General features: G+C 48.9%; 1 protein-coding gene across 4 annotated transcripts in view; it reads left to right on the top strand.

The window, feature by feature from the left end:
- GALNT10 (polypeptide N-acetylgalactosaminyltransferase 10) overlaps positions 1-13,401 on the top strand; it is a 227,281-nt gene that overhangs the window by 193,398 nt on the left and 20,482 nt on the right. For all 4 annotated transcript variants that reach the window (XM_027077575.2, XM_053199843.1, XM_053199850.1 and 1 more), the window contains one exon: positions 11,555-11,662. In XM_027077575.2, coding sequence (XP_026933376.1) covers positions 11,555-11,662 — 108 coding nt within the window. The remainder of the gene's footprint in view (positions 1-11,554; positions 11,663-13,401) is intronic.

Below are 13,401 nucleotides of genomic sequence, written 5' to 3'. Positions count from 1 at the left end.
TCTTAACGCATTGCATTAGTCTGCATTCTTGGTTACAGATGACCCTAGTCATCCGATTGAAGGCAAAAATCAGAATCAGTTGGCTCACACAGTTGAAATTCCAGGGCAGACCCTCCAGGCCTGGCTGGATCCAGAGACTAACCCATCTCATCCGGTCTCCGTCTCTCTCTGTCCCTTGGCACAACTTTCATCTCGGTTGGCTTCCTGTTCAGGTCAGGCTTTCTCTCTGTGGACCCAGCATCCCACTGGAAAGAGAGTTTATCTTTCCCATCCTTCCTGTAGAAGTCCCCAAGGTGAGGGGCGCCTGGGTGGCTCGGTCGGTTAAGTGTCCGACTTCGGCTCAGGTCATGATCTCACGGTCTGTGAGTTCAAGCCCCGCATCGGGCTCTGTGCTGACAGCTCAGAGCCTGGAGCCTGTTTCAGATTCTGTGTCTCCCTCTCTCTCTGCCCCTCCCCTGTTCATGCTCTGTCTCTCTCTGTCTCAAAAATAAATAAACGTTAAAAAGAAAATTAAAAAAAAAAAAAAGAAGTCCCCAAGGTGATTCTCACTGGCCTGCTGGTTCCTTGCCCATCCCTGAGCCATGTTCTGATTGGTCAGCTGCAGTCACATGTCCATCCTGGAGACCGGAAAGTGGAGATGAGCTGGTTCCCCAAACGAAAGCCCAGTCATTGTTTCTAGAAGGGGAATGAATGTGGGGCAGGGCAGACCACAGACAGATGTGTCCGCACAGCCATATGGAGCTGCTCACAAGCCCCAGGCTCCTTTGGAAGCAGGCACTGTTCACTCTTCTGGAAATGCCTTTCCTTAGTCTGAGAGGCCCCCACTTAGCCTTACCTGAGCTGCCTGTGCTAACGAGGCTCCACCCCAACATTACTCCTGGCTTAGCTCTGAATTCCTCATGTTAATTGTGACCCAACGGGTGACCTGTCTTACCCACTGGCCTCTGAGTTCCCTGGAGGCCATTTCTATACCCAGTGTGTGGCCCACAGTAGGTGTTTTAAATAACTGTTAGTGGCATCAATTTGTATCTGATAAAACTTCCTTTGCCCCGCTCTTCCTAGACTTACCTCAACACCTTTTGGTAGTGGTGGTGTTGTGGGAAGGGTACTCGATGAGAAGGCAGGGCACTGGCTTCTCATCTTGGCTTTCCATCCATCTGTTCATCCATCTGGGGATCCTGGACCAATCGCTTGACCTCTTTGGCCCTCACATCCCAGACAGTGCTGATACAGCTTTCCTACCTGCCCCGTGAGAGAGGATCGGATACGATGCTGTGGCGAAAGTCCCTTGACTTACACAGGTGCAAGCGTGGTTTGGATTAGAGGTGGTGGCAGTAGAACGAGCCAGGAAGGGGACTGCACCGTGTCCTTAGGAGGCAGGGTTAGGACATCTTCATCTCTGAGATCCAGGAGACAGGATGCTTCCACCGGACAGTACGGATGAGCTGGCATGAGAAAGGTGTGGGCTTTGCAGTGGTGTAAGTGGATACCTCTTGTTAATAGCAATTTGGCTAAATCTGTTATGTACCAAAGCAAGCACATTCTTTGACCCAAAATTCCACACCCAGGAGTTTATCCAAGGGAGACAACTGCAAAGATGAGCAGAGATTTGGGTAGAAGTTATTTGTTGAGGCCTTACTTACAACGGGGGAAGATTGACAGGACCCAAATGTACATCCTTAGGGAATAAATAAAAGCACATCTAAACAATGGAATATGATATTAAAAGACCAGATGCCTCCAAAGTTACGTTTAAACAGAAATGAAAAATAGTATCGGGGTGCCTGGTGACTCAGTCGGTTGAGCATGTCTTGATTTCAGCTCAGGTCACGATCTCAGGGTTCGTGGGCTCAAGCCCCATGTCAGGCTCTGTGCCTGCTTGGGATTCTCTCTCTCCGTCTCTGACCCTCCACTGCTCATGCTCTGTCTCTATCTCTCAAAATTAAAAAAAAGAAATGAAAAATTGTGTATATATATAATATGATCCCATGTTTGGTGTTTAAATATATGATGAAGGCAAACCAGCAAACAAAAACCCTGAGAGTATCCTTCTAGCAGCTGGTGTTTGCTGGTCACTCACACCAGTAATGTGTGAGGCTGTGTGCACGGCACTCTACATGCATGGTCATTTAATTTTCATGAGACACCCGAGGCGGTGCTCTCACTTTCTCCGTGTTGTAGATGAGGAAACTGAGGCTTGGGTTAAGTCACTTCCACAAACTCACACGGCTGGAGCCGGTATTTCAGACTGAGCCTGTGCTCTGACCCAGCACGCCATGAAAGCGTCCTGTTCCTTGTGGCGTCGGGGGGGGGGGGGGGGGCGGGCGGGAGGACTCCAGGGTGCAGCTGTCCCCTTCTACTATTTCTATAACAATGAATATGTTCATCATAAGTACATATCACTTCTATAAAGAAAGAAAGAAGATTTTTTTTTTTTAAACTAAGAAGGAAAAATGGTTTTTCAGCCCTTCCAGCATCCCCTGCCCCACCATATACATCCCAGTGCTGTGTTTGGGCCATTTGCAAGTTCAGGCATGAGAGTCCACCACCACCACCCCCCGCCAAGGGAGGCCTCCAGAGAAGGGAGTGACAGCGAGGACACCCCAGGGAAGGACGGAGCGTAGCTCTGCAGGGTGGGCCTGAGGAGGCAGTGGCTCCTCCCTGAGGGTCCCATGGGGCAGGTCCATGTGAGCGAGGGAGTCATGAAATGCCACATGAGGGGACAGGGGACAGTCTTGTTCCACGAGGAAACCCATCCCAGCAGAGGCAGGAGGTATCAGGGCCCCTAGGTTTGCTTTGTTTGACGTAGCTGTCAAAGCCCAACCCAGTCTCAGGCTGCAGCTTTGGGGCAGATTTTAAATGAGAAAACTCTCAGGCTTTCCTTCTGTAAAACTCATGGCGTCATCAGGAGGAGTAAGTGAAATAGTGTGAAAAGAAGGCAGGAGCACACCGGAAACTGGGTACAGGTGATGTAATGGCCTGATACCCTTAATGGTTCCGTGACTGGACCAGGGTCCCTCGGCTAGAAGGTGGCAGTGCCGGAGCTAAATCCCAGATGTCCTGACTCTAAACTCATTCCACCAGTGGGAGGGGTGGAGGAAAGGTGGGCCCAGCCTAGACAGAGGCCCTTTTTACAGGAAGGGTGCAAAAGTCAGCACCAGCCCCGAGGGGAGTTGCGTTGCTGCTCAGGAGGGAAAAATGATTTCCAGAGGCCAGCCCAAGGGGCAGAAGGTGATCTGGGGCTACCATCCAAGGACCTGCATGGCAATACCTCCCCCATCCCATCACTTACCCACCCCCCCCCCCCACCTGACTCAGACCAGCTGCAGAGTTGCTGCTGAGAACCTGGTGCTAATTCTTTCTTTGGCTAAGCTATCCGAGGATGCCGCAAACGTGCTCTGCCGCGTGCAGCATTTTCCTCCTGGCTACAGGTGCCCAGGCTTCCCAAGAGCTGCCTGCTGGGAGCAGGGAGAGCATTCTGCTCATGACTCTCAGCAAGCCCTTTGAAATTCCATGAATGTGTCTGTGGAGGCCTGCATCTACCACCATTCCTCCAGGAAGGTGGCTCAAAGGCCCAAGGGTCATCTGTCATCCATGGCTTCCCAACCAACACATACCTGTGTCCATGCCTCCATCTTTCGTTGCTAAAAATGGAGATAATAACTTCTTCAGAGCTTTGTTCTAAGAACTAAATGGCATGAAACATTCATCTGGCTTAGAGCCAGGCAAAAAGGAGGCACTTAGTAAGTGGTAGCTGTTCTGACCAGAACCCTCATGTTAGAACACCATTGAACACCATCAGATGAAGTACATGGCCTTCAGAATCAAACCCCCTGGGTTCTGGTGCAGACTTGATTAGCTGGTTGCTGTGTGACCTTGGGGAAGTGGCCTAATCTCTCTGGACTTCATAGCTGTAAAATGGGGATAGAATAATCTTTACTTCATAGCATGGGTGTGAACGTGATGTTAGTCAAACTGTGTTAAAACCTTAGCTCAGTGCCTGGCATGTAATAAATGATCAATAAATGGTAGCTGTTAATGTTTGCATTGTTATGGTTGATGCAGTCAGGCTACAGTTACAAGAAGACAGGAGTGGAAAGAGCTTTGAGGCTGACAAGACAGAGGCCGAAGACCTTGGCTCCAGGCCCGGCTTTGGAATGAACTTTCAGTGAGACCTTGGACAGCTCACTTGCCCTTTCTGCTGAACCCGTATCTTCTCATCTACAAGGGCACTAAAAACTCGAAACTTACAGGGCTGTCTGTGTGAACTAGCTAATACCATTATCCTGAGAGGGGTTGTCACTATTCCAGCATGTACTGGTCCTCAATGTGTGGTCCTCAGACCAGCCTTTGCAGCAGCATCTGAGAGCTTGTTAGACATGCAGATTCTCAGTCTCCACCCCAGACCTGCTGAGTCAGACACCCTCGGGGTGGGGCCCTAGCAGTCTGTATTTTAACCAGCTTTTCAGATGATTCTGATGCTCACAAAGGTGAGGATTATGGCGGTAATGAATACGTGGGGTCTTGTACGAAGAACGTTCTCAGGCTTGGATGTGGAAGGACAGAGCAAATGGGTAGACTGCTTGGCAGTTGGTCAGCATATCCCAGCACCTTCCCCCTGTTATATCATCAGGTTCGGGTCATTGGGTCCACCCTTGACAGAGAGTTTCTGTTCCATTTCTTCTGACAGGGTTTTAGAGCAACGCTGCCCAATGACTAGGTCCAGTGTAAATGAATGAGTGAATGAATGTATGGGCTGCGTTATTGATGGGAAGAGAAGGACGGCACCCAACACCACAGACAAGTGAACGCACCGCAGCTGGTTCTCAGCATCCACAACACGAGTCTGGGGGATGTGGAGAGGGCCAGAAGTGATCAAGAGAAGAACAGATGGCAGAGAGCCTTATTTGCAAGCCAGGGGTGCCCGTTCATTCTGTAGGCAATACAGGTGCTGACAGGGGTCTTGGCAGAAGACCATAATAGGGTCTGGACCAGGCTTAAGAAAGATCAAACCAGGAAGGTACAGTCTGCCTGGAGGTCTCAGAGCTGCCTAGTTCCACTCTGGACTCTGCCATTTATGAGCTGAGGGACCTCGGGGAAGGCACTTATATCGCAAGGCCTCAGCTTCCTCGCACGTAAAAGGTATGATAGGACCTCTCTGACTGTGTGGTTATGAAAGTGCTCTGTCCCAAGTATGAGTCACATCTCAGGGAAATTGCAACTTGACTAAATTCATTTATTAGTTTAAGCAACAAAACCCCAGTGTAAGGCAGCCACCTCCCATTTTTTGGCCAGCTTGTCTATAAACACCTAAGGATGTTGTTGAATTAGACATTTCATTTATTCATTTAGATACACATATGTGCTTAAAACTATATTATATAAAATAATATATTAACCTAGAAGTAAATTCAAATGGTTTTTATTTTTTTTATTTAAAATTTAGTTAGTTAACAGACAGTGCAATATTGGTTTCAGGAGAAGAATTCAGTGACTCATCAGGTACATCCAGTGCTCATCACAAGTGCCCTCCTTAGTGCCCATCACCCATCGAGCCCATCCCCCACCCACCTGCCTCCATCAACCCTCAATCTGTTCTCTTATCATTAAGAGGCTCTTGTGGTTTGTTCCCCTCTCTCCTCTTTCCCCGCCTTCTCATATGTTCATCTGTTTTGTTTCTTAAATTCCATATATGAGTGAAATATGGTATTTGTCTTTCTCTGATGACTTCATTTGCATAGCATAATACCATCTAGCTCCATCCACATCATTGCAAATGGCAAGATTTCATTCTTTTTGGTCACTAATATTCCACTATATGTATGTGTGTGTGTGTACAGGTATATATGTATATATATGTATGTATACATGTATATATGTATATATACCTATACACACCCATACACACACACACACACACATATATATGTATATATATACATATACACACACACACTACATCTTCTTTATCCATTTATTAGTCGATGGACATTTCAGCTCTCTTCATTGTTTGGCTGTTGTTGATAATGCTGCTATAAACCTCAGGGTGCATGTACCCCTTCAAATCTGTATTTCAAGTGGTTTTTAAAAATAAAGTAAAATTGTTTTTTTCCTACTCTTCACCAGCTGCATCCAGTAACCATTATAAATATCTCAACCTAGCGTGAGTGAGGTCCTTTCATGCTGGTAAGCTCTCCGAAACAGTATCTTATTCAAAACAAACTAATATATTCAAAACCATGTGAACTTCTGGAAGACATGGATATGACGCCATCTCTTCTCTGAGGGGAACTGCATGGCCTGCCTCCAGTGCCCCCCAGCTGCCATGTGTCCAAATCACACTATACGGATTGCTTACAGCCCTCTGTGCTTCAGAATTACATCATTCCAGTCCCATCGCAGCCCTATCAGGCACACATAATTCATCCCATTTTGCAGATGGGGAAACTGAGGCTTTCAGACTCACAAAGCTTGCTGAGGAGCCTGGATTAGACCTCAGTTCTTAACTCCAGAATGGAGTTCATAACAGGAACGCTATGTACCTTCTAAGCACACAGATAATGCAGAATAATTGGTGGCAACTATTATCATATTATGTTCCCCCAAGTGCAACTAAATAGGGTTGGAATTCCATAGGGGTCCTCAGCCGAGATCCCAAAAGCAAAAGACATGTCTTCTGGCCGTCAGCAGGAAGGATGACCAGTCATGCCTGGTGGTTTCCAGGCAGCCATGTCCTTGACAGAGAGAGGTTTCGCCAGGGCCCCTGCTGGCTCATGTTTTCCTCACAGGATGGGCCCTTCTGCCACACTGTCTCTGGGTCCCCGAGTGTCTTCTGATGCACATCACCATTTGTTTCTTCCCTCCTCAGTTTAGGAGATAAGAGCAAGTAATTGTCTTTTATAGACACTGTAATGAAGCCTGTCATCACACAAAAGAAGTTTGCTAATAAAATAAATCAAAGCAGCAGTGAAAATGAATAGGGAGCAAGCTTTTACAATTAGATTTGTACTTGTCTGGTGGCACAGTGCTTCCATGAGAAGTGAGAAGGCTGTTGCGCAGGGGAGAAAGGCACCAAGAGATGAGCTGACGGGGTGTTTGCAAACTCCTCAAGGCAGAGCAACACGGCGCCCAAGGCAGGCAGCTGTGTCCCCTGTGGGCTTGGAGGCTGGCAAGGGGCTTGACAGAAAGGGAGGGAGGGAAGCCAGCAGAGAGGGGTTGCAGGTACATCATCTCGGTGGTCTGTGTGTGTCCCCATCCAAATGTGATGGGGTCCCAGCCAAATGTGATCTGGCTGCTGCTCCCCCTTCTTTTTGCCATCAGCTGGACTCTTTCCCCACAGGTGTGATACCTGGGGGAGAGGAGAACACCCTGGGACACCCAGGCCCCAAGTGGTGCCCCCATGACTGTGCCCCAGCCCTGCCTGGCCCTGTCATTCTCCCAGTCAGTTACAGGTTCTGCCACCAAGTAAGTTAGAAAAACTTCATGGGGCACCCAGGTGGCTTAGATAAGTGTCTGACTTCGGCTCAGGTCATGATTTCACGGTTTGTGGGTTTGAGCCCCGCATCGGGCTCTGTGCTGACAGCTCAGAGCCTGGAGCCTGCTTCATTCAGATTCTGTGTCTCTGTCTCTCTCTATTCCTTCCCCGCTCATGCTCTGTCTCTCTCTTTCTCTCTCTCTCAAAAATGAATGATTTCCATTTAGGAAATCAGGCCATAGGATAAAAAAAACATGCTGTTGGGCAAAAGGGCAAATGCTGTATAATTTCAAGGTGGTGGCATTTCTCGTTCTTTTGCAAGCAGAAATGACTAACGTAGTTACGTTTGGTACGTTTGGTCAGGCATTAAGCTGAGTGCTTTTCATGAGCTGTCTCATGCCATCTCAGCAGCCTTGCAAGGTAGTAGTGACCTGCCATGCCCAGGTCACAGGTGAGGAGACTGTCGCTCCCCAGGTCAATGCCTTGTGCCAGGTCACATGGCTGCACAAGTTGGCATTGGGAATGGAGAGGGTTGTGTGCTCATAACCCCTGTGCCATGGTCATCATGGGTCTTGTGTGGCTGTTGCCTCAGTTGTGAAGGAAGGTAGGAGAGGACCCTAGAGGTGCACAGGTGGGTGGCTTGGGCCATGACTGGAACCATGGGACCTGGGATCCAAGACCACCTCTGGCCACCCAGGTTGAGTCATGACACCATTCTGTGCCTCCATCTTTTGTCGTGTTCCTGGAGGGAGAGTCCCCTCCAGTCTTGGGCTCCTGCCAGATACCTCTTCAGGTTGTTCAGGTGCTCAAAGAGGACTCAGGAATTGGAAGCAGCTTTAGCTGAACAAACAGATATCTCTGTCTCTGAAGGCAGTTCTCACTCAGGGAAGGGCAGGAAAGCTGAGGAGTAAACCCATCGTCTAAAGCTAGGACTCCTTCTGGGCTCCGGACGTCTCGGGAATCTGCGGGTGTTTTGGATGCCTTAAACCTCTCAGCAGATCAAGGTCACCCTGGTCCCTCAGGAACCTTTAGGCAGATGGCCAGCATGGTCAGGGCCAAAGAAACCAGAGGTCACAGCAAAGAGAAGGATGTGGAGATTGATCGTTGTCTACATAAAGGAAGGTTCCCTGCCAGGCAGAGCTGGAGACACAACCTTGTTAGCTAATGTGAGTTTAATATGGAGTCAGGGGAGCTGGACGCCAGCCTAGTCAACTGCCCAGGAGACCGTCAGAAATAGAGTGGGGTAAGGTGTCCCCCATCTGTTCAGCGCCACTCTGCCTCCCAAAAGACAGGGGCGGCCCAGCGGCAAGCTGGGCGATACCCGCCAGACAAGAGCATCGCTTCCATGTCAGTCATTTTGTATAAAGGAAGAGTTATTGTTATGGGAGGCTGGCGCCTGATCAATATCTCCTGCTTTGAAAATAAACTTCTTGGCTTGGCCTTGACATTAATCTACCATCAGGAGCCCATTATCTCAAGACCAATATTCTGTTCTATTGACTTGCTCAATTTTTTTTTTCTCCCCCAAGATCAGACTATAATTGCATTTCTCCAGGCAACACTTGCACTCACTGCAGCCTCATGCATACAGGTCCCCTTTCAGGAAGCCCGGGACACAGCACATCTGGGGTGGGATGGAGACAGTGGCTGGCAGAGGGTCATGGGGGACTGAGGACCCTCAGGTGCATGAGGAGGAAAAGCAGTCCTTCTAGAGCCTGTGAATTGGTTGAGACATAAAGCCAGATCCCCAATATCCCCAGAAAATAGTCTCTTGCACAGAATTGGGGTTACAGACGTTCCCACTCCTACTTGTCATTCACAAACAAGGAAACACGGGAATAAGATTAGCAATAATGTCCCGAGTGCAGCTGGGCCCTACCATTATCACCACAGCCCCCACAAACCCGAAGCCATACCTGCCTCAATCTCCAAGAGCTTCTGGACCTTCCCTCCCCCACACCTGTCCCCTACAACCCATTCTCCACCCCTCAGGCAGAGTCCTCTTCATAAAATAGAAATTGGATTATATCATCACCCTCCCTGAAGACTTTTGGTGAAGCCTCCTTATTTTTCCCTGCAAGACCCTTATGATTGTCTCTGACCTCCCCGCCCACCTCTGCTCCTGCTCCAGGCCTCTGGCTTCCTCCATTCAGGGATTAAGCCAACCAAGCCTGGCCCTACCTCAGGGCCTTTACACTTGCTTTTCTCTCCACCTGTTCTCTCACCCCTCAGATCCTTATGTTACTTTTACCTTCTCATTATCTAAGTATTGTATCTAATTTTCCCTTCTAAGTGAGGCTATCCCTGACTGGCGTAGGTAACATCACTTCTCAGAGATCCAGGCAATGAGTCTCTCCAGTTACCTTGCTTTGGCTTCCTTATAGCACACATCACCATCTGCAACTGGCTTTCTGTAGTGATTATCTACTGCCACAAGAGAAAAATCCCCCTGAACATACCCTCTTCAAACGGTAATAGACAGTATCGCAAGGTTACACAAACCCACACCAGGTCAGGGGTTTGGGAGTGGCTTAGCAGGACATTTCTGCTCGAGTCTATCGTGAGGTTGTGGTCAAGGTATCAGCCAGGGCCATGGTTATCTGAAGGCTGGACTGGGCCTGATAGATCCCTTTCTAAGATGGCTCACTCAGCTTGGCTGGCACGTTGGCCCCAGCTCCTCACCACCTAGACCTCTCCACAGAGCTGCTCGAGTGTCCTCACAACATGGCAGCCAGGTGCCCCAAAGCAAGTGACCCCACGGAGGAAGGTGGAAGCCACAGTGTCTTCTACGACCACCACTTCTTCAGTTTTCCTTTGGTTACATGGCTCAGTCCTCATGTGACTCATTCGGGAGGGAGGTGTCTCCAGAGAGCGAGGATCACCGGGGGCCATCCTAGAGGTTGCACACCATACTCCCCCTCCATGAGAACAAGGGCCTTGGCAAACTTGCCACGTGTGTGCCCAGCACAATGTCTGGCATGTAGCAGAGACCCCATGAATATTAGCCAGATGTCTGAATGAATCATAAGAGTGTGTGACTGTTAGGACTGTGTGCTAAGTCTTGTGCTAAGTAAGCACTTTACATGGAATATCTCACCCCCATGGCCTGCCTCATTTAATCCTCTACAGATGAGGAAACTGAGTCTCAGAGAGGTTAAGTACCTTGATCAAAGTCACAAACCTGGTAAGTGGCTGAGCCAGCATTTGGCCCCAGGACTGCTGAGGATGGTCTGTCTAGGCCAGGCCCCTTAGCGGATATGCATCAGCGTGGATTGTACTTCCGGAGATTTCCCACATTGCCATCAGACCACATGCAGTCAAACTCAGGAGCTCTTTGTGACGCCAGGAATGTAGGGAAACACAAGGAGAAACTTGGAATTCCTCTCTACGGTGATAGCCAGCTGTGTGGCTTAGTAAGCCAGACTGCAGAGAAGTCAGGGCAGGGAGCCTGCTGCCTCTGCTCAGGGTGACCCAGCAAGAGGCTTGTAGATCTCAGAGGAAACTCCAGAACCTGGTACCACAGTCGGTAAATATACAGAGCCTAGGTGCTATCTCTTCCCCTCTCGTACCTGTGGTAGACGTTACTAAGGCGATCACCATAGTCCTTCCCGCTGAGCTGCCCTTTGCTGCCTAGAATTCTCAACACAGCTCTCCCCACACCTGCACTTGTTCGGAGCCCAAACTCTGGAGTCCGCTAAAGCCAGGTTTAAATTCTAGTTCCACCACTCACTAACCCTGTGACCTTAGACAAGCTTCTTAGCTTCTCTGAGCCTCCGTTTCTTCATCTGTAAAATGGAGCTCCATTACTACCCACTTCTTTGGTCTTCTGACAAGGCTTAAATGCAGTTGTGCACGGGGGGCTTGCAGCAGACTGCTTGGCAACAAGGAGGCACTCAATGCTGTCAACTATTGAAAGCTGCTGTGGTTATCACTGTGTTTTCCTCGTTCTGTGAATGGGAGCTTTAATAGTCCCAAGCTGATGCTTCCAGTGAATGTATTGGAGGAGGGGGCAGTGACCTTTGAGGCGGTGGTGAATGAGAGGCAGAAATACCATTTTCTTTCTCCCTTCCCACCCTGCAGGTGTGGATGTGTGGGGGCCGCATGGAGGACATTCCCTGCTCCAGGGTGGGCCATATCTACAGGAAATATGTACCCTACAAAGTCCCCGCTGGAGTCAGCCTGGCCCGGGTAAGGTGATGGCTCCCTGGATGGGGACGGGGTGAGGGGCTAGGCTCATCAGCAGAGTAGAGGCATCCTGAGACACCTGGGAACTCCAAGCCAAGTGCCTCGGGGGGGTGGGGGGGGATGTGCACCCCCCCTTCCCCAACTCTCCAGGTGAAATCAAGTTTAAGAGAACTTACTTAAACCCCTGCTTAAACACTTAGGAGCTGTGACCTTGAGAGGGTTGCTTAACTCCTCTGAGCCTGTGTTTCCTCTTTTACTTAAAAAGAAGCTAATTTGTTGGTGACTCTTAGCATTGCCAGGAGAGTCAGGGAGATAGCATAGTTACTCCAAGTGTGACAGACAAGATGATTTTAGGTGGCAGACATAGGAACATTTTTATTTACATGCGTTTAAATTAATGTGCTTTAGAAGTTAAGATGTATTAGTGTAGCAGACTTGTGATTTCACAGGTATTATTAGGATAAAGCTAACATAGGTGCAAAGTCAGACCAGAAGTGATTTAAAGAAGCCTGTTAGATAAATGTTCGTGCAGGTGGAGCGGTGTGAGACACTGAGAAAGCCTGAGACAAAGTACTTAAAAGTTCCAGGCATGAAGATGGTTAATAAATGTAAATATCTTGCTCTTCTCCCCACCCCCTCCCCACTAACATTGCCAAAAAGTCTGTGTGTCAAACTATTTCATTAGCTTAAAATGGTTTGTATTAATCGCTGCTTGAATTAAATGGCCACTGGTTACAAATAAAAATGTTAGCCAGAGATTTGTTTTGGGGGTTGTTTTTTGAATTAATGATATTCCACTGAGCCTCAAATTTTAAAATATTAAGTGTCTTGAAAAAAAACAACAAGGTTACTACAAAGGAAAAATGGGGTGGATGGGGGTGCCCAGAAAGGAAAGAGGGCCGCAGGGAGGTCTGGGGGAAGCTGGAAAGGTAACTCGGTAACTGGCACAGCTTTGCCTCGTGGAGACCCCTTCGGACAGAGACCCCTTTGCAAGCCTGTTTGGCATCAGTCCATACAGCTTCCCTCTGCCCTGGCCACCTCCTCCCCCTTCCTCATCACCTGATGACATGCAGAACTGCAGGCTCTGGGTCAGGAAGAGCCTTCGTCCTGCGAGGTACAAGGAAGACCAGCCGGCTCAACGAGGCAGTGGGTCTCCCCAGGTGGGAGCTGAGCTCCAGGGGCTGCTTTGCCGCCGGTGTTGAAGAAAAAGAGAGCCAGCAGTGCCCTCTAGTGGTGTAAGATTCTAAGGACAGCCACATCTGCCATCCGCGCTTAGGACACAGCCCATCCGACCCGGGTAGGTTGGGAGGGCGGTTTTAGATTCAGCTGGAGAGGTAGGAATCCCATTTCTTTTGAGATCCCATTGGCAATCCCAGAGGAAGGTGCCAGGCAGGAAAACAGAACAACGTCAGTCAGTAAGCCCAAGAGTGCGACTGCCAGCTACTAGGAGTGGTGGGACCATGGGGACACCTCTGACCCCGGAGCAGGACTATTCCCGAAGCATCCTTTTCTTATCCACTCATTTATAAGACCTGCCTCGTAAAAAGGCACCACCCACCTCCTCTTTACCGAACCACAGATGAATTCAGTGAATAACAGCTAACTGTAGTAACACATAAAAGTTTCTTGTGGGCTAGACGTCAGGCGAAGCATCTTCCATACATGTCTCACTTAATTTTCACTTGTTTTTAATCCCCATTGGAGCGATGAGATAAGTGAAATGTAGAGACATTAACTAACTA

The sequence above is a fragment of the Acinonyx jubatus genome, chromosome A1 (genome assembly GCF_027475565.1).
Source record: "Acinonyx jubatus isolate Ajub_Pintada_27869175 chromosome A1, VMU_Ajub_asm_v1.0, whole genome shotgun sequence".
NCBI classification, from domain to species: domain Eukaryota; kingdom Metazoa; phylum Chordata; class Mammalia; order Carnivora; family Felidae; genus Acinonyx; species Acinonyx jubatus.
This window is presented reverse-complemented; position numbering and strand designations above follow the sequence as displayed.